This window comes from Scyliorhinus canicula, chromosome 14 (assembly GCF_902713615.1).
Source record: "Scyliorhinus canicula chromosome 14, sScyCan1.1, whole genome shotgun sequence".
In the NCBI taxonomy this organism is placed as follows: Eukaryota; Metazoa; Chordata; class Chondrichthyes; order Carcharhiniformes; family Scyliorhinidae; genus Scyliorhinus; species Scyliorhinus canicula.
Genome location: NC_052159.1, coordinates 156,435,031 through 156,458,147, shown reverse-complemented (window position 1 = coordinate 156,458,147; position 23,117 = coordinate 156,435,031). Strand labels below are relative to the sequence as shown.

General features: G+C 49.6%; 1 protein-coding gene across 5 annotated transcripts in view; it reads left to right on the top strand.

The window, feature by feature from the left end:
* nalcn (sodium leak channel, non-selective) overlaps positions 1 to 23,117 on the top strand; it is a 259,921-nt gene that overhangs the window by 143,133 nt on the left and 93,671 nt on the right. For all 5 annotated transcript variants that reach the window (XM_038818429.1, XM_038818427.1, XM_038818428.1 and 2 more), the window contains 4 exons: positions 2,403 to 2,476; positions 13,564 to 13,665; positions 17,010 to 17,079; positions 22,940 to 23,031. In XM_038818429.1, coding sequence (XP_038674357.1) covers positions 2,403 to 2,476; positions 13,564 to 13,665; positions 17,010 to 17,079; positions 22,940 to 23,031 — 338 coding nt within the window. The remainder of the gene's footprint in view (positions 1 to 2,402; positions 2,477 to 13,563; positions 13,666 to 17,009; positions 17,080 to 22,939; positions 23,032 to 23,117) is intronic.

Here is a 23,117-nt window from a genome sequence, read left to right as displayed (position 1 = left end):
CTCAGTACTGACCCTCTGACAGTGCAGCACTCCCTCAGTACCTACCCTCTGACAGTGCAGCACTCCCTCAGTACTGACCCTCTGACAGTGCGGCACTCCCTCAGTACTGACCCTCTGACAGTGCAGCACTCCCTCAGTACTGACCCTCTGACAGTGCAGCACTCCCTCAGTACTGACCCTCTGACAGTGCAGCACTCCCTCAGTACTGACCCTCTGATAGTACAGCACTCCCTCAGTACTGACCCTCTGACAGTGCAGCACTCCCTCAGTACTGACCCTCTGACAGTGCGGCACTCCCTCAGTACCTACCCTCTGACAGTGCAGCACTCCCTCAGTACTGACCCTCTGACAGTGCGGCACTCCCTCAGTACCTACCCTCTGACAGTGCAGCACTCCCTCAGTACTGACCCTCTGACAGTGCGGCACTCCCTCAGTACCTACCCTCTGACAGTGCGGCACTCCCTCAGTACTGACCCTCTGACAGTGCGGCACTCCCTCAGTACCTACCCTCTGACAGTGCAGCACTCCCTCAGTACTGACCCTCTGACAGTGCAGCACTCCCTCAGTACCTACCCTCTGACAGTGCAGCACTCCCTCAGTACTGACCCTCTGACAGTGCGGCACTCCCTCAGTACCTACCCTCTGACAGTGCAGCACTCCCTCAGTACTGACCCTCTGACAGTGCGGCACTCCCTCAGTACTGACCCTCTGACAGTGCGGTACTCCGTCAGAACTGACCCTCTGACTGTGCAGCACTCCCTCAATACTGACCCTCTGACAGTGCGGCACTCACTCAGTACTTACCCTCTGACAGTGCAGCGCTCCCTCAGTACTGACCCTCTGACAGTGCAGCACTCCCTCAGTACTGACCCTCTGACAGTGCGGCACTCCCTCAGTACTGACCCTCTGACAGTGCGGCACTCCCTCAGTACTGACCCTCTGACAGTGCAGCACTCCCTCAGCACTGACCCTCTGACAGTGCAGCACTCCCTCAGTACTGACCCTCTGACAGTGCGGCACTCCCTCAGTACTGACCCTCTGACAGTGCAGCACTCCCTCAGCACTGACCCTCTGACAGTGCAGCACTCCCTCAGTACTGACCCTCTGAGAGTGCGGCACTCCCTCAGTACTGACCCTCTGACAGTGCGGCGCTCCCTCAGTACTGACCCTCTGACAGTGCGGCACTCCCTCAGTACTGACCCTCTGACAGTGCAGCATTCCCTCAGTACTGACCCTCTGACAGTGCGGCACTCCCTCAGTACTGACCCTCTGACAGTGCGGCACTCCCTCAGTACTGACCCTCTGACAGTACAGCACTCCCTCAGTACTGACCCTCTGACAGTGCGGCACTCCCTCAGTACTGACCCTCTGACAGTGCAGCACTCCCTCAGTACTGACCCTCTGACAGTGCAGCACTCCCTCAGTACTGATCCTCTGACAGTGCGGCACTCCCTCAGTACTGACCCTCTGACAGTGCGGCACTCCCTCAGTACTGACCCTCTGACAGTGCAGCACTCCCTCAGTACTGACCCTCTGACAGTGCAGCACTCCCTCAGCACTGAACCTCTGACAGTGCAGCGCTCCCTCAGTACTGACCCTCTGGCAGTGCAGCACTCCCTCAGTACTGACCCTCTGACAGTGCAGCATTCCCTCATTATTGCTTTGGGAATGTCAGCCTAAATTTGGCTCAAATCTCTGTATTTGAACTTTTGACAAAGGGTGATATTATCATAGATCCTTTGGTGCTGAAAAGTGCTTATTATAAAATTACAGCGTTGATGGAGGCCATGTGACCTGTTGAATCTCTGCTGGCTCTTTGTAAGCGCAACTCCACTAGTCGCTGTCCTCCACCTTTCCCCCAGTAGCTCTGCAATAATGATCCAATTCTCTTTTGAAAGATTTGATTGAATCTGCCTCCATCACACTCTCAGACCGTGCATTCCAGATCCTAACCACTCGCTGTGTGAACCTGCCTCCACCACACTCTCAGACAGTGCATCCCAGACCCTAACCACTTGCTGGGTGAAAACATTTTTCCCCATGTCCCCTTTGGTTCTTTGAAGTTCCCCTTAAGTCGGTGTCCTCTGGTTCTCAGCTCCTCTGCCAGTGGGGATAGTTCCTCATTGAATACCCTGCCCTGACCGCTCATGATTTTGAATACGCCCATCATGTCTGATCAAAATGTGGGGAACAGCCTTGTTCAGTGTCACGACCCAAAACCAATGTTGACAAGAAGCAACTTGAGAACAAGATGTATCATTGCTGAAAATGACCTGTGACATTGATAGGGCGAAGGTTATCAAGTGTAATAAACACATGACTTTGCTGCCCACAGTAACTCTTCTCCAGATTTCCAGGAATTCCTGATTTAACTTCCCTCTCATATCCATGGTTATTTTCAGTTGCGAAGAACAGTTTCCAGCATCTGTGCCCGGAACCTTCTTGAAAAAGAAAATGCAGTAAATAAGATTATACGGTAAGAACTTAATTATTTTAAGTATGTTTTCATTACCCTTGTGTACTATTAAAAATTGCATGCATTGTGTCTTACCACATTTTTGAGTTGCAATTTTTGTATGACTTGAACATTGGAATTGCAGGTACAAAACTTAGACTGGGAAAAGCACCTGCGGCTCACTGGCACAGTGGTTAGCGCAGCTGCCTCACAGAGTCAGGGACCCAGGTTCAATTCCAACCTCGGGTGACTGTGTGGAGTTTGCACATTCTCCTTGTGTCTGTGTGGGTTTCCTCCGGGTGCTCCGGTTTCCTCCTACAGATGTGCAGGTTAGGTGGATTGGCCGTGCTAAATTATCGCTCAGTGTCCAAAGATGTGCAGGTTAGGTGGATTGGCCGTGCTAAATTGCCGCTTAGTGTCCAAAGATGTGCAGGTTAGATGGATTGGCCATGCTAAATTATCGCTCAGTGTCCAAAGATGTGCAGGTTAGATGGATTGGCCATGCTAAATTATCGCTCAGTGTCCAAAGATGTGCAGGTTAGATGGATTGGCCGTGCTAAATTATCGCTCAGTGTCCAAAGATGTGCAGGTTAGGTGGATTGGCCGTGCTAAATTGCCGCTGAGTGTCCAAAGATGTGCAGGTTAGGTGGATTGGCCGTGCTAAATTGTCGCTCAAGTGTCCAAAGATGTGCAGGTTAGGTGGATTGGCCGTGCTAAATTGTCGCTCAGTGTCCAAAGATGTGCAGGTTAGGTGGATTGGCCATGCTAAATTGCCGCTTAGTGTCCAAAGATGTGCAGGTTAGGTGGATTGGCCGTGCTAAATTGCCGCTTAGTGTCCAAAGATGTGCAGGTTAGGTGGGGTTATGGGGATAGGGTGGGGGGAATGGGCGAAAGTGGGGTGCTCTTTCAGAGGGTCAGTCCAGACTCAATGGACCAAATGGCCTTCTTCTGCACGACAGCCATATTACGGTTCCACGGAATTCAACGTTTCATCTTCATGGTATCCAGATGGCTGGAATTTCTCAAAATGCTTTTTAAGAGAGTTTTGAGTTGCCATTTTACTTTGTAACTGAAATTCTAAGTACCAGTTTTCATCTATCACTCCCTCGTGGCCCAGACACCTGTTGAATAATAACCTGCATTTATGCAGGGCCTTTTAACATTGGAAAATGTTCCAGGGAGCTCCCCAGGAGTGTCAACCCCTTTCGTAGGCTCCAACCCTTTCATTTTAGTTGCTCCTCTCCCAGTGTGGATGCCTGAACAATTCTGTAAACAAGCTCGCTTGTGCATGTCATGAGAACCTCGCAGAAGATTTTCATCAGCTGCCAGCCAGTTGTGGTCAAAAATCAATCCAGCACCTCAGCACCAGAGCGAAGGAGAATGAGCAGACACTTGTCTGTGCTGATGTCTGGGCCGTACAAACTTGGATCGTTCTAAGCTGACTCTTACTTTTGTTGCTAGCGGAATCTGGGATGTTATGCTGGAGGTAAGCGGGGAACAGGAAGTATAAAATGACTGGAACTGCTCAGTAAGTATTTAATCAAATTAGCGAAAACACAGCACCCCGGAGCCAGGTTCAAGTCCAACGTCAGGACTTGTTGGCCATAAAAGCATCATTCATAATACGGTTCAATGGGCTGATAATCTGCTCGGGAATCCTCCCCCCGCCCCCCTACTAATCCTATTAATATTTCAACTCGCAGCGCAAAAATCTTTTTATGTTTTGGAAAATGTGCGACTGTTGGCGATAGTCCTGTACAGGACCACCCGCCCAATAAAACTGTAACACATGGCAGCTGGGGTTTCTGCTCAATGCGCTGTTTTTCCGATCGACGTGTGACTGACCCAAACGGTGGTGGAAATTAAAGCGCAGTTTGCAATCAGCGCCACTGGAATTTCCACAATCTTTTGTATCGGTTTTAAAAAGGATGGCACTGCAAGCTGGCCCCTCCCACAAGTCTGATCATGCCCCCGAGGTGAATTAATCGACAAGTTGCCACCAACTTTGGACCCTGGAGGAGGTTTCAAACACGGAAGCTGGATTTCTGGATGCAACATTTGTAGAAACGTTTTGAATGATTTTTTTTTTATTTGACAAAGAAGCTGACACATCGAAAATAGGACTAGGAGTAAGCCATTCAGCCCTTCGAGCCTGCTCTACCATTCAACATGGTTGGTCCTCCAGCTCAGCGCCATATCCCCACCCTCTCCCCGGCGCCTTTGACACCTTTGGATTCTAGACATAGATCTATTTCTTTCTTAAATACGTGGGCAGCACGGTAGCATGGTGGTTAGCATAAATGCTTCACAGTTCCAGGGTCCCAGGTTCGATTCCCGGCTGGGTCACTGTCTGTGTGGAGTCTGCACGTCCTCCCCGTGTGTGCGTGGGTTTCCTCCGGGTGCTCCGGTTTCCTCCCACAGTCCAAAGATGTGCGGGTTAGGTGGATTGGCCATGCTAAATTGCCCGTAGTGTCCTAAAAAATAAGGTTAAGGGGGGGGGGGGTTGTTGGGTTACGGGTATAGGGTGGATACGTGGGTTTGAGTAGGGTGATCATTGCTCAGCACAACATCGAGGGCCGAAGGGCCTGTTCTGTGCTGTACTGTTCTATGTTCTATACTCAGTGGCTTGGCCTTTTGTAAGAAGTCTTACAACACCAGGTTAAAGTCCAACAGGTTTGTTTCAAACACGAGCTTTCGGAGCACGGCTCCTTAGAACATAGAACATAGAACAGTACAGCACAGAACAGGCCCTTCGGCCCTCGATGTTGTGCCGAGCCATGATCACCCTACTCAAACCCACGTATCCACTCTATACCCGTAACCCAACAACCCCCCCTTAACCTTACTTTTTAGGACACTACGGGCAATTTAGCATGGCCAATCCACCTAACCCGCACATCTTTGGATTGTGGGAGGAAACCGGAGAACCCGGAGGAAACCCACGCACACACGGGGAGGACGTGCAGACTCCACACAGACAGTGACCCAGCCGGGAATCGAACCTGGGACCCTGGAGCTGTGAAGCATTTATGCTAACCACCATGCTACCGTGCTCCCCTTCGGAGCCGTGCTCCGAAAGCTCGTGTTTGAAACAAACCTGTTGGACTTTAACCTGGTGTTGTAAGACTTCTTACTGTGCTCACCCCAGTCCAACGCCGGCATCTCCACATCATGGCCTTTTGTGGTCAAGGTGCTACAGGTTGCCCTCCCCTTGAGAGAGGAAATGTCTCCTCATCTCAGTCCGAAATAGCTTGCCCCTTATTCTGAGACTGTGACCCCTTGTTCTACAACCCTCAGTCACAGGAAACAACATATCAGCATCCCGCTTGTCCAACCCTGTCAGAACTTTATACGTTTCAATGAGATCCTCTCTCATTGTTCTAAACTCCAATGGGTACAGGCCTAGTCGACCCGATCTCTTCGCTTACAACAATCCTGCCCACCAGCTGAGTGATCCTTTGCTGCACTCCCTCTCTGGCAACCTCTTGGATAAGGAGACCAAAACATCCCACCCCACTCCAGGTGTGGTCTCACCAAGGCCCTGCCCAGCTGCAGTAAGACATCCTCGCTCCTGTACTCAAGTTGTCTTGCAGTGAAGGGCACCATATCATTCGCCTTCCTAAATGCTTGCTGCGCCTGCATGCCCGCTTTCAGTGACGGGTGTACAAGGACACCCAGGTCCCTTTGTACGTCAACGTTTTCCAATCTATCACCCTGTTCTGCCATTCCGTTTCTCCATCCGAAGCGGATACCTCAGAGGTAGATTCACAATGAAACATGCAGAGCTGTAAGTGGGGCGTCGGACCTTACTGAGAGTTGGCTGTGGGCCGGGATTCTCCCATCACTGGGATTCACTTTTCCCACCACCCGTGGGTGTCCCAGTGACGTGGGGCGGCCGCAATGGAAAATCCCATTGACAATCGGTGGGAGGATAGAATCCCGTTGTCAGCGAATGGCGTCCAAAACACACGGCTGGCGGGCCAGCGAATCCACCCGTGGTGTAGGAACATCAATCAGAACCTGGCAGCTCTGAATTTGCTGATCTTGAGGCAATACAAACGGCATCAGGCTCTAATTGGTGGATTTACCTTTGGAGCGGGGAAACAGTGTGTCAGACATTGAGAGGTGGTGCAGACTTAGAGCAGTTCAGGCACGGATCTCTGGTGTGACGTTTCTGAACTTGCGTTGGATGAGGCAGCAGCCCGGTTTCTGATATTCGGTCTGGCGGGCAGCCTGAGGCACTCGCTCGCAAAGCCTTCAGGAAGGTGGAGGTTCTGGCCAACAGCCATCAAGAGCTTGACCTCTAGGCCAGGGCTGAGGAGGGCCGGTGGGCAACCAGCCAACCAAAGAAAGAACAGAAGCCGGGTCAGATAGAGTTAGCACCCTTCAGCGGCCAGGCAGTCAGCCAGGAGCACCTACGTCATCGATGCCCGAGACCTGGCCACCCGATCGAGAGGTGTTGAGGGAGGAGCGAGGACCAGGTCGGTGCCAGCACCGTGACTTTCTGGGAGCAGTGGCGGAACTCAACCAGAGCCAAAGGCCAGGGCTGAGAGCGGGAGGGCTGGGCAGCAACCAGACTGGCTCGCGCCAGAGCAGAGGCCAGATAGCCAGCAGCAGAGCCGGGCAACCAGTGAGCCAACACTCACACATTTGCGAGCTTAGACCTTCACGGAGAGCAGTTGCAGGGGTGACTCCACCCCCAGGCTAGGGCTGAGGAGGGCAAAGATTGCTCTTGCCGCAAATTCACATTCTTTGAAATCCAGACAGATCAGTCAATGTGAAGGGACAATCTGGCTGTCACAAGGTGAAGCAAGAGGGTGAAGCTCAGAAAGAAGACAGTTTGATGTTTTACTTTAAAAGATTTGCAGCATTGAGCGCGGCCCAAACTGCACATTCATCTTCAACAACAACATCCACAAAATGTTTTGGTGTCTTCAACCTGTCGATTTCCAGAGACAACACATCGCCTGAAAAGCTTAAACAAGAAGAAGCGGACTCTGAAATAGTAATGGAATGACAAGATTCTACTCAAACTCATTGTTCTTCTGCTGTTGAAGTGACGGAGAAACCTACCCTGAAGATACTTCCTTATGCCCAAAGTCCGTTCCACTGGGTATGATTGAATATCTCCCAATAAATAGACCCAAGCACATAGGTAATATGGAAATTTTGAGAAAAGTGTTTGAGATTGGAGGCCAAAATCAGTTTAAGAGTCTTTATGAGTCCCAATTTGTGAGGGTGAAGAGGAATGGGGTGTCGGAAAGGAGAAGTTGGTCGATTTTGTTCAGAAACCTCTAAGGCAGTGACTGTTATGTTTGCGAATTATTCCCCAACTCTTGTAAAGGGAAAGAATAAAATGTCAGTGGGTGCTCCAACTGGAGAAATGTTGGAAGAGATGTTGCTGATCGTGAAACTTCCAAGCTATCAAGTCTATGTGTCCATTCTCTTAAAGATGTAAATGATCTGGAAGAATTGATGCCAGAGTGCTTCCACAAGACGTGAAGGCCATTCACCAACCTGTTCTCGGACCTATTTGCAGCCAATGGAGCAGGGGGAGGGGGGGCCCATAGAGAGACCACAAGCACCAACAAAAGGGAAGAAGGAGGAGGGGGGAGGGGAAATAGGGAGGGAGAAAATAAGGATGCACATACACCGACCCCTCCCCCCGATAGAAAGTTTGTAAATACATGTCGTAGACTAGGATTGATTTATCACTATGTAATATATGTGTCACTATACGACCTTGCTATGTATGACAATGAAAAAACAATAAAAATAATTTTTTTAATGAATTGATTCTGTGTTATCGGCTCATTTTGGAAGGAATTGTTCTTACTGGAGGAAAGTGCTGAGTTGCGATGTTGCCGCAGTCAAACTGCTGTCTTCTCTGGGACTATCTCCAAGAGGATGTGATGAGTCATCGTTGTCAACTTGAAGAGGGAACTTTTCAGCCTGCCTTGAATATCTCAGTGAATTTGACCAGCTTCTCAAAGAGCATTTGAAAAGTTATCAATATTGTTGCTCAGGTAAGACCAACGTTTTCACGCTCAGAACCTACGATGACTATAATGGCAGAGCGGCTCAGAAACCAATTCGCCAATGAAGTCGAAGATGCCAAACACTATACCATAATAGTCGGCCCAACACCAGATGTGAGCCATGTGGACCAATTAATGTTAATTTTAGGATCTGTGGCCAGCGATGGTGAAGTCATGGAGCGATTTCTCTGTTTTATCCAGCTACAATCCCACACTCTGGGGAGACAACTGTTTTGGAAATCATGGCAAGTTTAGGTTCGGCCATCAAAAATTGCCGTGGGCAGAGATCTGACATTGCCGTAAATATTGTAGGAAAATATGATCAGTCACGAACATTTGACAAGTTGAGCAAAACGGACAATTGAAAATACACTCTGACAAGATTTTATCTACGCTGATGTTATTGATGATTTTGTGAATGAAAAGCGCAGAAGAAAGTCCATCTGAGTTGCCATGTGTTGCAAACAACTGATGAAGCAAGAAAATCTAAAGAATTCTGTCCCTCTACCATGTTCTCCAGGCTGGGCTGATGTATAATGGCTGGTGGTCACACGCAAACAGTTGTACGTTGTGAGTAACTGTCATCTCCCACTGCTCTCAATGCGGGCCGTCAGGAAGTCTCTTCTCTTCTGGACATGGAACGGAATCCTGCCGGCAAAACCACGAACAGTTGCCAGCGAGGCCACTGATATTAGAATTGGATTGGACATTTCACTTCATTGGAGTATTTGTTGCTGCATTGGACTTATTCTGGATCCTTCTGTTCTGCGCTGCCCTGTGCTGTACTGTAGTCATTTCATCAGCTGATTTCTCCATCCAGTTTCTCATCAGCCAGTTCGCGTTTGCTCACCTCGAGACACACAGAGCACAATACTGACCATCTCTATCCTCAGGATGATGACGGGTGGGCTTGGATTTCAATGAATCAATCACAGGCTTGTTCTCACACATTAAAGAGCACTAAAGCAGTTAAGTAGTGATTTTGGATTTTTGCGACTTGCATTGTGTGAGCTGAGGGCGGACGAGGTCAGGAGGTCATTGACGCCATTAGGACCGTGGCTTGACATCATTGGGGGTGGGGCTCCCGCTGGCGTGGGACGCGAACCTTGATGCCGCCAACAGCAGGGACTGGAGCATCCAAGGCGCCAATCCAGCTTTTGCCCGATGATGGGTTTTCCGCATCAGAAATCAGTCGGCGGAGCATCCAGCCCACTTTATTTTTCCTCTCTTAATCAATCCCTTTGTCCTCCTTTGCTGAATTCTGAATTGCTCCCAGTCCTCACTGGGATGTCTTCCAGGGAAGGTGGGGCCTGTATAAGATGGACGGGTTACACCTGAACTGGAGGGGCACCAATATCCCGGCCTGGAGGTTTGCTATTATGGTTCGGGTGGGTTTAAATTATTTGGCAGGGGGTTGGAAATCAGAACAGTAATGAGCATGGTACCAGGGCCAGGCTGGCTAAGAGGAAGGGCAGGCTGAGGGAGGTCGAACTCAGTGGGCCTGGAGGTCTGGAGTGTATCTGCTTCAATCATGGAGTATAACAGGTACGACAGATGAACTTAAAGCCTTGATTCATGCGCGGAACTTGGATGTGGTTGCTTTAACGGAGGCTTGGTTCAAGAAGGGACAGGACTGGAGGCTAAATATTCCAGGATATAGTTGTTTTAGGCAAGACAGGGAGGAAGGTAAAAGAGGTGAGGGAGTTGGAATACTGGTTGGAGAACATATTACAGCTGTACAGAGGGAGGGCACCATGGAAAAATCAAGTAAAGAGGCTCTGATGGTAGAGCTCAGAAACAGGAAGGGGGCAGTCATTATGATGGGAGTGTACTACAGGCCTCCCAACAGCCCACAGGAAGTTGAAGAACAGATATGTAAGCAGATCCTGGATGTAGAAATAATAGGGTTGTTGTAGTGGGAGACTTAATTTTCCTCATATTGACTGGAAATCCCTCAGGGCTAGGGGGTGGGTGGGGAAGAATTGTTAAGTGTGTCCAAGAAGGTTTTTTGGAACAATATGTGGATAGTCCGACTAGAGACAGGGCTATACTGGACCTCGTACTCAGGAACGAGCCCGGCCAGGTCATCAAAGTTGCAGTGGGAGAACATGTGGCGAACAGTGACCACAATTCCGTAAGCGTTCGGATATTCATGGAAAAGGACGAGTGTTGTCCTAGGGTTAAAGTGCTAAATTGGGGGAAGGTTAACTACAACCAGATTAGGCAGGATTTGGAGGCTGTTTGTTTGGGAGAGGCTGTTTGAGGGTAAATCCACATTTGGCATGTGGGAGTCTTTTAAGGAACAGTTGATGAGAGTGCAGGACAGGCATGTGCTAGTAAAAAGGAAGGACTGGAAAGGCAGGATTCAGGAACCATGGATGACCAGGGAAATTGTGAGTCTAGTCAAAAAGAAAAAAGATGGGTACGTGGAGGTACTGGCTACTAAAAACAGGTAAAGCACTTGAGGAGTACAAGGAAAGTAGAAAAGTGTTTAAGCAGGGAGTTAGGAGGGCAAAAGGGGTCACGAAATGTCTTTGGCAGACAAGATTAAGGAGAATCCCAAGGCATTTTATACATATATTAGGAACAAGAGGGTAGCTCGAGAAAGAGTTGGACCACTCAAGGACAAAGGAGGGAAATTATCTGTAGAACCAAAGGAAGTAGGTGAGGTCCTTAATGAGTATTTTGCATCAGTATTCACAAAGGAGAGGGACATGTTGATTGGTGGTGTCTCAGAGGGATGTGTAAACACTTTAGAACAGGTCGTTATTACGAGGGAGGAAGTGTTCGGTGTGTTAAAAAGCATTAAGGTAGACAAATCCCCAGGGCCAGATAGCATCTATCCCATATTACTGAGGGAGACAGGAGATGAAATCGCTGGGCCTCCAACAGAAATCTTTGTGTCCACGTTGGCCACAGGTGAGATCCCAGAGGATTGGAGGATGACAAATGTTGTACCGTTATTTAAGAAGGGTTGGAATGATAATCCAGGTAATTATAGGCCAGTGAGCTTGACGTCAGCGATAGTGAAATTGTTGGAAAAGATTCTCAGAGATAGGATCTATGCACATTTGGATGTGAATGGTCTCATTAGCGACAGACAGCATGGTTTTGTACGAGGGAGGTCATGTCTCACTAATTTGATTGAATTTTTTGAGGAAGTGACAAAAACGACTGATGAGGGAAGGGCTGTGGATGTTGTCTACATGGACTTCAGTAAAGCATTTGATAAGGTCCCTCATGACAGGCTGGTGCAAAAGATTAGATCACATGGGGTCAGGGGTGAACTAGCTGGATGGATCCAGGACTGGCTTGACCATAGAAGACAGAGGGTAACAGTGGAAGAGTGTTTTTCCGAATGGAGGGCTGTAGCTAGTGGTTTTCCGCAGGGATCAGTACTGGGACCTCTGCTGTTTGTAATTTATATAAATGACTTGGAAGAAAACGTAGCGGGTCTGATTAGCAAGTTTGCGGATGATACTAAAATTGCAGGAGTTGCGGATAGTGATGAAGATTGTCGGAAAATACAACAGGATTATAGATAGGCTGCAAAATTGGACAGAGAATTGGCAGATGGAATTTAACCTGGACAAATGCGAGGTGATGCATTTCCATAGATCCAATTCAGGTGGGAGCTATAAAATAAATGGCAGAATCATCAGGAGCATAGAGAGATCTGAGCGTGCAGGTCCACAGATCCTTAAACGTGGCAGCAAAGGTGGAAATGGTGGTAAAGGAAGCCTATGGCATGCTTGCCTTCATAGGACGGGGTATCGGGTATAAAAACTCAAAAAGTATGTTACAGTTATATAGAATGTTGATTAGGGCACATTTAGAATACTGTGTCCAATTCTGGTCACCACACTACCAGAAGGGCGTGGAGGCTTTGGAGAGAGTACAGAAAAGGTTTACCAGGATGTTGCCTGGTATGGAGGGTATTAGCTATGAGGAGAGATTGTATAAACTGGGATTGTTCTCCCGAGAGAGACAAAGGCTGAGGGGCGACCTGATAGAAGTTTATAAAATTATTAGGGGTATAGATAGGGTGAACAGTTGGAGGCTTTTCCCCAGGGCGGAAATGACAATTACAAGGTGACACAATTTCAAGGTGAGGGGGGGATAGGTTCAGTGGAGATGTGCGGGGAAGTTTTTTATACAGAGGGTGGTGGTGGCCTGGAATGCACTGCCAAGTGAGGTGGTTGAGGCAGATACGTTAGCGACCTTTAAGGCTTATCTGGATAGACACATGAACAGATGGGGTATAGAAGGATACACGCGGTTGGTCTAGATAGTTCATGTGATTGGCGCAGGCTTGGAGGGCCGAAGGGCCTGATCCTGTGCGTATTGCTCTTTGTTCTTTGTTCTCAGACTTGCTACTTTTTCTAGTAACTTTCCTGACTCTTTCTTTGGATCTAATCCCATCCTGAGTTTCTTTTGTTAACCATGGCTGGGCCGCTTTTCCTGTTGTGTCTTTTTTTGCGCCAGAGAGGAATGTATAATCGTTGAGATGCATCCATTCATCCTTAAATGTTAACCGTTGCCAATCCGCCATCGTGCCTCTCAATGAAGTTCCCCAATCTAGCTTTGCCAACTCACATCTTCGTACTTTCCTTTGTTTAGATTAAGGACCCTACTGGACCCCATTCTAACTAGGGAGATTGTTCCTTATGTTTTCTAAAAGTCATTTCCAGTCATTTAAAACCAGATTGCTCTCAGCTGGCGAGATGTAAATCCTTATTTTTCTTTTTGTGACACGGCATTTTCTGCTGCATCAATCTGAAATACACCGAAGAGTATTCTCTGAAGCAAAATCGCTCAAAGAAAATTGATCTCATTTTTAAATCCTGCCCAACGACAACCGGGATTGTGGAAGAGTTTGACTTTGGCAAAATGAAAAATGAGCAGAAAGTCGCGGGGGAAATAAATAAACTTTACAAAACAAATCTAATCTGCAGAGCATCTGCCCTTTCGTGCGCTTATAAAAAATGGTTGTGATTTGAGTGTCACAAAGGAAAACTGTTGAGTGTTCAGTTGAAGATGAAAATATATTTGTGTGAATTTGCTTTGCAGGGCCTGCACTCGGCAGCGGATGTTGAGTGGATCTTTTGAAGGCCAGCCTACAAAGGAGCGTTCCATCTTAAGTGTTCAGCACCACATTCGTCAGGAACGGAGGTAAGAGCACAGACACGCTAATGGCTGCACTTTACAATATGTGAGAAGGAACGGTGGCACGGTGTCACAGTGGTTAGCACTGCTGCCTCGCAGCGCCTGGGGCCCGGGTTCAATTCCAGCCTTGAGTCACTGTGCAGAGTCTGCGTGTTCTCCCCCTGCCCCTTAGGGGCAGCAGGGTAGCATGGTGGTTAGCATAAATGCTTCACAGCTCCAGGGTCCCAGGTTCGATTCCCGGCTGGGTCACTGTCTGTGTGGAGTCTGCACGTCCTCCCGCTGTGTGCGTGGGTTTCCTCCGGGTGCTCCGGTTTCCTCCCACGGTCCAAAGATGTGCGGGTTAGGTGGATTGGCCATGCTAAATTGCCCGTAGTGTCCTAATAAAAGTAAGGTTAAGGGGGGGTTGTTGGGTTACAGGTATAGGGTGGATACGTGGGTTTGAGAAGGGTGATCATGGCTCGGCACAACATTGAGGGCCGAAGGGCCTGTTCTGTGCTGTACTGTCCTATGTTCTATGTGCAGGTGAGGTGGATTGGCCATGATACAGTTGCCCCTTAGTGTCCAGGATGTTCAGCTGAGGTGGGGTTACGGGGATGGGGCGGGGGTGTGAGCCTGGGTAGAGTGCTCTTTCAGAGGGTCGGTGCAGACCCGATGGGCTGAAGGGGCATCCTTTTGCACTGCAGGTATTCTAAACTACCTTAGTGACGATGAGGGTCCAGTAAAACCACAGGCGTTTCTGGGTCAACACTTCATTGCATGCATGTCGAAGATGGCCAATCCAGAATACTTGGTGTGTTTATTAATGGAAACTATGAAAGCCACTTGATGGGTTAACGAGCTTATCATCAAACCTGAGAGCCTTGAATCACTCATAAATCCATCAGTGGGCTCAGGAGGATCCAGAGAGTGGTGAGAATTTGGAAATCACTGCCACAGTGGGTGGTTAAAGCAAATACAAATGGATGAAGGGGAAGCTGGGTAAACACGAGGGAGGAGTTGTGCTGACGGTGTGGAATGGGAAGTGGTTCTTGTTGAACATAGACACCATACAGACCAGCTGTGTTCCTGTGTTAGAAATCTTGATGTACATTCTGTGCAAAATGTCATTTAGGATATTTGGGACTGGAATCCTCAGCCCCACGTTCTGGGCAGAGGGCTGTCTGATTTTGACTGTGAAGGGTGGAAGGGGACGAACAGCTCAACAAAATAACTTTGGATACTGATGCGACATTGACACTTGATGACCAGTTTCCAAATGTTACTTCAATCTTTGTTGAGATGAAAATGAAAAATGAAAATGACTTATTGTCACGAGTAGGCTTCAAATGAAGTTACTGTGAAAAGCCCCTAGTCGCCACATTCCGGCGCCTGTTCGGGGAGGCTGTTACGGGAATCGAACCGTGCTGCTGGCTTGCCTTGGTCTGCTTTCAAAGCCAGCGATTAGCCCTGTGAGCTAAACAGCCCCTACAGATGGACGTTTATGTTGAAATCGCCTTCTGTCTAAGCGATGCTGTTTTTTAAAAAGTGCGCACCCGCTTTATAAAACACACTCCCGCATCACTGCGCCCCATCCTGTTCACTCTGTGAATTAAGGTTACATTTGTATCGCTGGGACGCACTCACTGGATAATGAACTGTCCCCCTCTGAGTTACAAGGGCTCCTTTCAGGGGCTGTTATGAGCTAATTAGTTTGATCATTGTTTGTTCAAACTGACGCAGGTGCTGGGGTTGGAGAGTTAAAAGATGTGCATCTATATTGTTCCACCTGGTGTATAAATCTAAAGCTAAGGGCTGAGTTTCACACGCCCCTCCGGGTTACGTTTTCAATGGTGGTGGAGGGGTGGGGTTGGGGGGGGGGGTGATGTGTTGACTTGTGTAGGCTTGAGCGATGAACAGACACTTCCAACACAGGTGAAGGTTCAACTCAATTTTATTAACTACTTCTAACTAACTAACACACGATGACTGTGGGTCTGAACGATGCTAACTTAAACTAGAGACCTAAGCCTTGTCCGAACCAGTTGATTCTCTCAGCACGTGGTGTGAGTCTGTGCTGGGCTGGATGAGTTCTTGTTACACTGAGAGGCAGCACCCAGAATGAGCGGGAACCGTGGTGCCCTCTGCCTTTATAGTGTGTGTATTCTAACTGGTGATTGGCTGCGGTGTTTGTACATGTTGATTGATCCCTGTGTGTGTCCATCAGTGTGTGTCTGCACCATGATATACTGGTGTGTATTATGACAGGGGGGGGTGTAGGACCACGTAACATTGGTCAGGTGGCTACGCCCACCAGCTTCCCATCAACCCCCCGCTGCCCGTGCTGAGCCCTGTTATATGGGAGGTGTGCAGGCACAATGTGAAGAAATAAATAAAGGTCAATTAGGCTTATTACCCAGCCTACTGACCCCAGTAATATGCAGTGCACCGTGGGGTGGGCAGGCGGACGGGGTTGGGCAAGCCCATTTTCATGACTTACATGAAGAAAGACGGAGTGGTAACGGGAGGAACACATCTGAGGGGTGCCCTACGTGCATGAGGGGCACCGTCTCCCGAGATGGCACACTACCCTTCCTTAACATGCTTCCTCCCCGACAGAACCCAGCACCCCCCTCTCACCATCCATACCCCAATCCCGGGTCCGAGAGTCCCTCCCTGCCCAATCACCCTGGGACTTAACCCTCTGGGGCATCCGTCACCTTGCTCGTCCTCTTTCCTGTAGACCAAGCAGGGCCCACGACTAACCTCGGGGCAATCATTGGCCGTCGGCTCTCGAGGGCGGGACTTCCTGTCAGGTGAGGGTCCTACTGTTAGCTGACTTAGCCACCCGCCCGCAGTGAGGGGCAGGCAGCATGAACCCTTCTTCCCGCCCCCACCCCCCTGTAAAATCCTGCCCTAAAAAAGATCAACTGGGGCAGCACGGTGGCCTAGTGGTTAGCACAACCGCCTCACGGCGCTGAGGCCCTAGGTTCGATCCCGGCTCTGGGTCACTGTCCGTGTGGAGTTTGCACATTCTCCCCGTGTCTGCGTGGGTTTCACCCCCACAACCCAAAAATGTGCAGAGTAGGTGGATTGGCCACGCTAAATTGCCCCTTAATTGGAAAAAATAATTGGGTAATCTAAATTTATTTTAAAAAAATAAAGATCAACTTCTGCTCCCCTCCTTCACCAACTGGTTGTCCGATATTTAGCACACACAAGCCGTTACAATACCAGGAATCTGTAATCGTACCGACAAAAATAATGTTGCCCTTTTTTTTTTAAGTATGCTGTATTCACCTGGTTGGTATCTGTGGGTGAACGACAGTGTTTATTTGAATACAGCACTCTGATTATTGTTCCTGATATTGCAGGTCCCTCCGCCATGGATCAAGTAGTCAGAGAATCAGCCGAGGGAAATCATTGGAAACGCTGACACAAGATGTGAGTGGGAAAATAACCTTGGCTATACATACAGCTCGTCTTCCACTGCTGCTACCCTGTTCCCATGGCTACGGAAGAAAGAGCTTAAATCCAAGATCAGGAAATAAACGTTGAGAATACCGGCAACAAGATGATGTTGGGCCAAATTTTCCTGTCAGATAGCGCCGAGGCTAATGGCCACATGTGAACGGTTCAGTCGGAGGCAGATGCACGGCAAGACGTGGAAGTCCAGATATTAACGCTTAAGCGGTACTGCTCCGCCATTAACTTCACAAAAACACGGGGAGGGAATCTCCAACCCCCCCCATCCCCAGCCGAACCCCCCCACCCTCCCCCCAGCCGCGTGTTTCTTGGCAGCACGCCGCTCGCTGGCTCCACCTGTCAGTTGGATTGCCCAATAAGCCACCCCAGGCCATCAGGAACCCCACAGGCAGGCGTGCGCGGCCAGCTGGAAAATAGAATCCCAAGGGCCGGAGAATTCAAGCCGCCATCTTATTGTCCGCCTTACCATTGAATTTGAAAGGGGCACTACGGTAGCAAAGTGGTTAGCATAAATGCTTCACAGCTCCAGGGTCCCAGGTTCGATTCCCGGCTGGATCACTGTCTGTGCGGAGTCTGCACGTCCTCCCCGTGTGTGCGTGGGTTTCCTCCGGGTGCTCCGGTTTCCTCCCACAGTCCAAAGATGTGCGGGTTAGGTGGATTGGCCATGATAAATTGCCCTTAAGGTCCAAATTGCCCTTAGTGTTGGGTGGGGTTACTGGGATAGGGTGGAGGTATGGGGTTGGGTAGGGTGCTCTTTCCAAGAGCCGGTGCAGACTCGATGGGCCGAATGGCCTCCTTCTGCACTGTAAATTCTATGAAATGAGTTCTATGAATGGGATATATAGACGTCGCAGTTTATTGCCCATCCCTAATTGCCCTTGAGAAGTTGGTGGGCGAGTCGCCACCTTGAACTGCGAAGTCCCCTGTGGTGTAGCGACACCCACTGTGCTGTTAGGGAGGGAGTTTGACCCGGCGACACTTGTTATGACCACAGCAGATGTTGATAGTTGAGCAAAGCAAATTCCAGAGGATAACTGGCTTACGGACTATTAACACTGCATTTTAATAGTCTGAAAATGAGAAGGAACCTACTGATCTCCCTGGCAAGAATTCCAGGACCCGCTTTTGGGATTTTAACAATTAAAAGGTTTATGAACAGGCAGAAAACCTATGCGCGCACGATTACAGTTGCACAGTCTGACTGAACATCCCCCCAAAAATCCAACTTGGTCAGGCCCACAAGTAAACACCTTCTGGGCAACACCACCTGATAGATGTTCAGCCAGTGATATTGCCCAAGACAAATCGTCTGTCACTGTTGTGCAGGTATGTCAGACAAACTCTCAAAATCGCTTCCACTCTGCTGTGGAAATCTTTTTTTTTCAAGAATAGTTTATTGGATGTATTTCCAAATACGTACAGAAATATTAAGACGCAAAGAGCCATTGCACGTGATCCGTGATGTAATAGCATATCATGGGGCAACACGATGGCGCAGTGGTTAGCACTGCTGCCTCACGGTGCCGAGGAAACGGTTTCGATCCCGGCTCTGGGTCACTGTCCGTGTGGAGTTTGCACATTCTCCCCGTGTCTGCGTGGGTTTCACCCCCACAACCCAAATATGTGCAGGGTAGGTGGATTGGCCACGCTAAATTGCCCCTTAATTGGAAATTTTTTTCAAGTAATAGCATAAACAACACTATAATGACATAACGTGGCAAACTCTATGTATATACAATCCCGCCCACCACCCCGCATAAAATTTTTGTCCAACATTACCCTCAACTCTCCCATTCCCCCAAAGAAAAAGAAAGAAAAGGACCCCCCCCCGACGTTTTAGTACGTCTTGGAAAAGTGGTTTCACCTCATGGAGAAACCCTTGTCCATCCCTCTAATGACGAACCTAATCTTTTCCAAGTGGAGGAATTCAGCTCGGTCCTGCATCCACGCCCCAACCCTTTGGCGGTTCCGAGTCCTGCCAACTCGGCAAGCTCCTCCTCCGGGCTAGCAGGGAGGCGAATGACACCCCGCCGGCTTCTTTCCCCACCAGAACACCCTGATCATCAGACACTCCGAAAACCGCTACCCACTGTCAAAACCCTTGACAGTGCATCTGTAAAGCCCCTCCAGAACCCCACCTGCTTTGCACATGCCCAGAACATGTAGGTCTGGTTGGCCAGAGACCCAGCACACCACACGCATTGGTCACCCTGATCAATCGGCTCATCCTGGCTGTCATCATATGCACTCTGTGCACCACTGTGATTGGATTAGGATTAGTCTTGCACATGGGGAGGAAGTATTAATCCCACAAAGTGCCTCCTTCCAAATCCACCCTCCACTCCTCCCATTTTAGCCGAATATCCTCCGTTGGTTCTTCCTCCATTGTGGTCAGTTTTACAGAGATATCAGAGATCTCGTCCTCTGAGTGGAGCCTATCCTGTAGTCACAGGGGCGGCAATATTGGGAACAAACCCACCTCCTTTCTCAGAAAGCCCCTAATTTTTTAAAGTAAATTTAGAGTGCCCAATTCTGTTTTTTCCAATTGAGGGGTAATTTAGCGTGGCCAATCCACCTAGCCTGCACATCTTTGGGTTGTGGGGGTGAGACCCACGTACACACGGGGAAAACGTGCAAACTCCAACCGGACAGTGACCGAACCCGGGTCTTCGGCACCATGAGGCAGCAGTGCTAACCACTGCGCCACCGTGCTGCCCTAGAAAGGCCCTAATCTGAAGATATCTGAACCCGTTTCCGTTTGTCAACTGGTAAACCTCCACCAACTCCGACAAATCCACAGATTTACCCCGACAAACGGGTCCTCAAAGCATCTAATCCCCAGCCGGTCCCATTCCCTAAACATGGGGCTGGATTCTCCCACAATGAGACTATGTACCCTCGCCGGCGTAAGTACGGTGTTGGTTAACTCCGGAAATTCCTACCTTAACATTGAATGAATTCTCAGCCCTGCAGGGGGCTAGCAGGGACCCGGAGTGATTCTCGCAGCTTTAGCTGTGGCTAGGAGCCCAATGCACCTCCGGTTCAGAGTCCAGGCATGTGCACGGCGGCGCGCGCCGAGCTCCATGATGGACTTGGACCGCGGAGCCACGCAGAAAAAAAAAAATCCCCGATCGGCCACGTGCCCCCCCCCCCCCGACCAGGGTGGCCGCGGACTGAGTCCGCAGCCACCGCGCCAGCATCCCGACCAGCAGTAGGTGGTTAGTTCCACGTCGTCAGGAACTCGGCCGGTCGGGATTGGAGGATTGCTCGGCGGGCCTCTGGCAATGGGCCCCCCGGCCGCGCACCGTGCTCCGCGGTCATGCCAATTTTCGGGTCCCGGAGAATCGCCGAACAGGCGCCGGGCCCGATTGCGCCGAGAAATTGGATTCTCCGCCCCCGTTGCGATTTCACGTTCCACTTAACCCCCCCCCCCCTCGCAACCGCTCAACAACACTCCATTCCCCAGCGGTCCGGAGAGCCATCACCAATGGCTCGAAAGCAAGAGCAATGGGTCTTGTCCGACGCCGCAAAGCAGAGTACTTAGAGCTGACCCCATTAGTCAGGATGCTTGCCTTTGGGGTCTTGTACAATAATCTGACCCAGTCTCCAAACTGACCAAACCCAAACTGTTCCAGTATGTTGAGCTAGTATGCCTGCTCCACCACTTTCACCCCCTTCTCTAGGTATCATAATCACATCCAATAGCCTCCGTACATTTGTCGGTAATTGCCGGCGTTTAACAAAACCCATCTGGTCTTCCCCAACCGCATCCGACACGCAACCTTCTATTCGTATCGTCAAAACCTTTGCCGAAGGTTTCACACCAACGTTCAATTGTGAGATCGGCCAGTGAGATCAACACTGTTCCGGTTCTTTGTCCTTCTTTCGAATGAGTGAGGTAGACATCTGCACAACATGGTCGGGGGTGGGGGGGGGGGAGCTCATTTCCAGCGCTTCGATATACATCCCCATCAACATGGGACCCAGCAGCCACGCAAACTGCTTACAGAATTCGGCAGGATATTCACCTGGGCACAGAGCTTTCCTGGACTACATCGACCCCACACACTCCATCACCTCCTGCAGCTCCCAGCCCTTACACTATTATCTGTCAGAAACTCCAACGTACCAAGAAAGGGTTCCAACCAGTATGGTGTCCGATAAAAGGTCTCAAAGATTGCGTTCATACCTCCGGCTCTGTTACCTCTTTGCCCCCCCCCATCCCTCACCCTACCTATCTCCCTCACTACCTGATTCCTGAATTGTTGAGCAAGCATCCTGCTGGCTTTCTCCCCGTATTCATATCCCACCCCTCGAGCTTTATGCAGTTGCCTCACTGCTTTATCAGCGGAAAACAGTTGAAACTCCATTTGGAGCCTCTGTCGCCCCTTAAGTATCGTCTCCTCGGGCAACTCCGAGTCTTTGCGACCAACTATCAAAATAGCCTCCATCAGCCTTGACAGCTCAGCCCGCTCCACCCTCAGCCTGTGCGCACGGATCGAGGTGAGCTCTCCCCTAATCACAGCTTTCAGTGCCTCCCACACCATACAGCCGGAAACATCACCCGCGGCCACATCTGGTCCACGTAATTTCGAATGGCCCCTTCTATCCTCGCTCAAATCCCTTTATTGGAAAGAAGTCCTACATCCGTCCTCCACTGGGGCTTCTTGGGGGGGATGCCCTCTCTGCCTGTAGATCCACCCAGTGCAGTGTGTGATCGGACACCACAATCGCCAAGTATTCTGCCCCAACCACTCCCGTCACCAATGTCTTGCCCATAAGAAAAAATCTCTCCGGGAACAGCCCTTGTGGACATGAGAACAAAAGGAGAATTCCCTCGCCCTAGGTCTCTCGAAGCACCATTAATCGACCCCTCCCATAAGCTGCATAAACCACAACATCTCCCTCGCCATCACCGGCAGCTTCCCGGGTCTGGAGCATGATCGGTCTAACTCAGGGTCCAGCACTGTGTTAAAGTCCCCCGCCCCCCCCAAGAATCAATCTGTGAGTATCCAACTCCGAGATCTTCATACCACCCACCTCATGAATTCCACTTCATCCCAGTTTAGGGCACAGATGTCCTCCATACCACCAGGGAGCCTTCCAACCTCCCATTCACCAGTTCAAAGCTACCGCCCGGATCGGTCACAGTCTGTGACAGCCACCTTCTTGCTGATCAGCATTGCCACCCCTCTCGTCTTCACGTCAAGCCCTGAGTGGAAGACCTGACCCACCCAGCCTTTCCTTAGTCTCGTCTGATCCGCCACTTTCAAATGAGTTTCCCGTAAGAATATTATGTCTGCCTTTAGATTCTGCAAATGCGTAAACATGCGCGACCTCTTAACAAGTCCATTCAGCCCTTGAACATTCCAAGTCACCAGCCGGGTTAGGGGGCACCTGTTTCTGATGCCTGGTCACTTGATAGCACAGAACTTGAGTATTGCTGAAAAAAGAAGCATATGCTGTCAATGTTTTTCATCTTGCACTTATCAGAACAGATTTACAAGAATACCAAATCTCAAAGGAATGACAGTTTATACTGAGTGAGAAGAGGGTGCTGATTGGTTGGCAAGTGGGCTCTGATTGGTAGCGGCAACACCTCCTCCTTGGCAACGCCTGCACCAATCAGAGCCCACTTGCCAACCGACCAGCTTGCTCTTCTCATGCAGTATAAATTGTTGGTCCCTTTACTGTTGTTATTCTTCCGTGAGTTCTATCCTGATGGTTGCAAGACGATAAGGTTCCCCATGCGTCAGACGTTTGGTCAGTGTGTATTTCTCGCAGTGCGTGGAAAACCATTTTATCCATCTCTATCCAGCACTCCAGCACAGTCCGATACCGAAACGCCCAGAGGGAAGACAGCGAAATAAAAATGATTCAGGAAAAGAAGGAGCAAGCTGAAATGAAACGGTAACTTTGCTGCTCTCTGCAAACATTGCCAGTTCTGTTTCATCTGCCAAGAAACATTTACGCACCGAGTCTAAAATTTCCCATCT